The 4,062-nt window shown below is 63.4% G+C and overlaps 1 protein-coding gene across 1 annotated transcript; it reads left to right on the top strand.

Moving 5' to 3' along the window:
- Positions 1 to 31: 31 nt before the first annotated feature.
- MNEG_7357 (2-isopropylmalate synthase) lies at positions 32 to 3,130 on the top strand (the record flags this gene model as incomplete). Its single annotated transcript, XM_014044173.1, has 8 exons — positions 32 to 195; positions 519 to 580; positions 890 to 999; positions 1,339 to 1,449; positions 1,696 to 1,786; positions 2,057 to 2,183; positions 2,514 to 2,605; positions 2,901 to 3,130. 8 exons carry the CDS (start codon positions 32 to 34, stop codon positions 3,128 to 3,130), a joined length of 987 nt encoding a protein of 328 aa, XP_013899627.1.
- Positions 3,131 to 4,062: the final 932 nt, after the last annotated feature.

The raw sequence follows: 4,062 nt of genomic DNA, 5'->3' as shown, positions 1-4,062 counted from the left end.
CCCCCTCAACCCCCGCCCCCCCAGGGACCAAATGGGCGGACTGTGGACCGGCATCCGCCCTGTCCACCTGTACCCCACCAGCCAGATGGTGTCCAAGTACAGCGGCATGGTCATCCAGCCCAACAAGGCCATCGTGGGGGCCAACGCGTTCAGCCACGAGAGCGGCATGCACCAGGACGGCATGCTCAAGCACAGGTGAGGGGTTCGCGCCTGTCGCGACAATCGACTTGGTGGGGCGGTGGGACGGGCAGGGTGGTGGGCGTCGCAACACCCACGCAGGCCGAGCCCGCCCTGCCGTGTGCTGTCAGCTGTGGGGACAGCCGCGACTTCGACGGCCCTTCACCTGTGGGACCAAACCCCTCCTGTCTGCTCTGATTTGCCCCATTCCTTTGCGACCCCCCTCCGGCCCCTAACCTCAGACTCCCTCGGTTCACCAACGCCCACGCCCTTGCGTCTTTCTGCCGCCACCCACCATGCCTCAACACACACACACATACACACACACACCCCGCCCCCAGGGAGACGTACCAGATCATGACACCTGAAACCATCGGCCTGCAGCCCAAGGGCGAGGACGCAGGTGCGCCGCATGCCACCATGCGCGCAGCCGTTTCGGGCTGTTTGCAAGGGCGTTGCAGGAGCACGGGTGTCCCCCATATGAGCCACCAGCGGCGCTTTCGGCCAACGTGCACGTGGAGAAAAGTTTGCAATAAACCCCCGCCGCAATCGCGTGGAACCAACCTCCAGGCACCATCCAGCAAGCACATTGCTCCTTTGAGCATGCGCCGGCGGCCCAGCCGCCTATCTGCCAAATCCAATGCTTGCGGCATAGTGTTTATCGATATCCTGCCCTCTTTCCAATGGTGTATCGCGACGCCAACCCCACCAGGCATCGTGCTGGGCAAGCACAGCGGCCGCCACGCGCTGTCGGCGCACATGAAGGGCCTGGGGTTCACGCTGACTCAGCAGGAGCTGGACGACCTCTTCAAGAGGTTCAAGGTGGGGACAGCCGTTGGGTGTTTGACCTGTTCCGTGTGTGTGTGTGTGTGTGTGTGTGCGCACACGCGCGTGCACGCGTGTGTGTAAGCGCTTGTGTGGCTGCGCGCTTGTGGAGTTGAATGCATGTAATTGTTTGCACGCTGTTTGTGTATGTGTTTGTGTGTGTGCATGGGAGCTGCGTGTGCGTTCTTGAGGGGCAACATTGGTTTTGGCGTGATCGAATTGCGCGGATCACGGCTGCGAAACCCCTGTCCACCAACTCCGTTGTCACATACCGTGAACCTCAACGAAATGGAGTAATCTGATTCAGCGCGTGCGGGCTGCTCCCCCCCCCCCCAGGCCCTGGCTGACGGCAAGAAGGTCATCACTGACGACGACCTGCTGGCGCTGGCGGGGGACGAGGCCACGTCAGCGTCGGCCGCGCAGGGCTGGGAGCTCGTGGACCTGCAGGTGGCTAAACGGGGCCTCGTGGCGGATTTAAAATTGACTTCAGTGTGTTGCTTTGCTGGCCAGCGATTGCGGCTGCGGCATGTGCCCGCGGCTTCCATGAGTTGAGGCCGCGCCAAGGGACGAGCAGCGGGATTCGCCCGCCGAAGCGTGGACCACGGCAGCGCGCCTGCAAGAATGCCAGTCCTATCGCCCTCCAGGCCAGACCTGACGGAGGAGCCACTGTCTTCCCGGCCCGCCTGCTCCCAGGTGGTCCGCGGCCGCGACGGCACCAAAACGTGCCTCGTGAAGATGAACGGCCCGGACGGCATCACGTACTCTGAGATCGGCCGCGGCCCGGGTGAGGCCATGCGGCGGACGCCGCATTGCAAGCTCAAAGCAAACAATAGTCGTGACATGGTGTCACAATTTCAAAGTTTGGCATGCCCGAAATGCCCAATGCTAGCACCTGCGCATGCTTGTGAGGGCGAGCTCGTTTGCACACACACACACACACACACACACACACACACACACACACACACACACACACACACATCACATAACGCACACACACACACGCACTTCAGCCATGGACCAACCACCGCAACCGTCCCCACCCTGCGACCAGGCCCCGTCGCCGCCGCCTACAAGGCAATCGACGCGCTCATGCACGCGGAGGCTACCCTCATCGATTACAGCGTGCAGAGCGTCACGGAGGGCATCGACGCGCTCGTCACGACGCACATCACCATCAGGTAGGGCGGCCCCCGAGCCTTGCATCACATGACATCCATGTTCCCTCCCCTTTTGGCTGGGCTTGTGCTCGCAACCGACGCAGAGAGAGGGTGGCGCTTTGCGTCACCAGCTGCGGCTGGGCCTGGGATGGTTCAGATGCTTTATCGCTCCCAGGCTCGCGGCTTGAGCCGGCCCCCACAGCGCCATCCCGCGCAGCTGCGCCGCAGCGTTGCAACCACCAAAGCCCACACGCATCCAAGCGGCGTCCCTATCGTTGCACTCCTGAAGCCTTGTTGTTTTGTTGCATCCAGTTATCGATCCGCGCGCTCGCGCCCCTCCCAATGCCGCAGGCCCCCGGGCGCCGCGCGCGACGTGACGTCATCGATGGACTGCGACATCGGCCACTGGGCCAGGGCCGGCAGCGCCGGGCGCGTCTTCGCGGGTGCGACGACGCCTGGCCGGGCCGGCCCCGGCGGTTCGCGTGCGGTCGGCGCCTGCCAGCCCTCCCTCGCCCAGAGGACCTGAGATAGCGCGCGTCCTCTGGTCCTCTTGTGACCATGTTGGTCCCGCCGTGGCGGCGTCGCAGCCCTGCAATTGACTCTGCCACACCCCCACTCCCATTCCAGAAAGCATGGTCCCTGTTGCCGCCCATCTTTAACCCCCTCGCGCCACCCTGACTCCCCCCCATCTCTCGCCCCTTAATCTGGGGTCTTAACACCATCTCCCATCACCAACAGGCCAGGGCACTGATGTGGACATTGTCATCTCTTCCGCCAGGGCGTACGTGGCCGGCCTCAATAAGATGCTCGCTTGGCAAAAGGCGCAGCAGCAGGCCCTCGCCCGCGGCGGCCACACCGACAGGGGCGCCGCCCCCGCGGCGGCAGCGGCGCCCGCAGCGGCTAGCGACAGGAGCGACGGCGAGCGCCCGCCGTCGCGCACCGGGCGCGGCAAGCTGGTCGGCGTCTGAGAGCCGACGACGCTCGCTCTGATTTTGTCGAGGCTGCTAGCGACAGCGCCAGTTTTGAGATGGTGGTGCTGCGTGGTGGGAAGACGCGCGCGCCGCATCACGTTCGGCAGCGCCGATGCCACGCCGGCGTACTGGCAGGTCAGCTTGCCAGCCCCCCGGCGCCGCCTTTCTCAGGGCCAATCTTGGAAGAACTCCGCAAAACGGCATAGCCCCGGCGCCATGCAGCGCGCGACGCGTTGCAACGCGGTGTGGGCGGATCGCGGCGGTGATATCACCGTCCACACATGCCATGTGGCATATCAGGTGGCGCCTTTGAAGGCCCACCACCAGTCTAATTGTTTGGGTTCCAGATTTTTTGGTAGATAGACCCAGCCTGATGGCTGGGAATTTCTCGATGGCCTTGATTGCTCCCTGTCGCCTATGGAGCTGTGGCAGGTGTTTCGATGCAGCAGCCCCAGCCAGTGTGACGAGGCCCGCGGCACGCGTGCAGCCGCAGCGCCGTACCTTTTTGACGCTTTGCAGCACACAGAAAGTTTTGACAATTCTCAAACAATACACATGAGACAGCCATTTATGTGGCTGCTCACCAGCTGCTGATTGAAACCCGCGCGTGCGGCGTACCACCCTGCTGTCTGCTGCTGGCCTCCTGCATTTGTATACCACACCTTGCTGTAAAGAATAAGCATCTCTTGAATCTATCACTCGTAATAATTGCCACCACTTATAAACAAGAGGACGTGTCAGGTGCAGCTTGAAAAGAGGTGGATAGAGCTGGTGCCGATCTCGCCCATCGGTGGTGTCGCGCCAAGCGCTCCTTTGCCGACCCAGCACGCTCACGCAAGCTGCGAGCCCCGCCTCCGCTGTGCCCCAGCGCCTGGCGCGGGCTGCTCGACCCAGCCGCACCTGCCAGCGCTCGGCGGCGCGCGCGCACC

Source organism: Monoraphidium neglectum (genome assembly GCF_000611645.1).
Source record: "Monoraphidium neglectum strain SAG 48.87 unplaced genomic scaffold scaffold01293, whole genome shotgun sequence".
Taxonomy (NCBI): domain Eukaryota; kingdom Viridiplantae; phylum Chlorophyta; class Chlorophyceae; order Sphaeropleales; family Selenastraceae; genus Monoraphidium; species Monoraphidium neglectum.
Note: the sequence above shows the minus strand (reverse complement) of the source record. Positions and strands in the feature narration are given on the sequence as shown.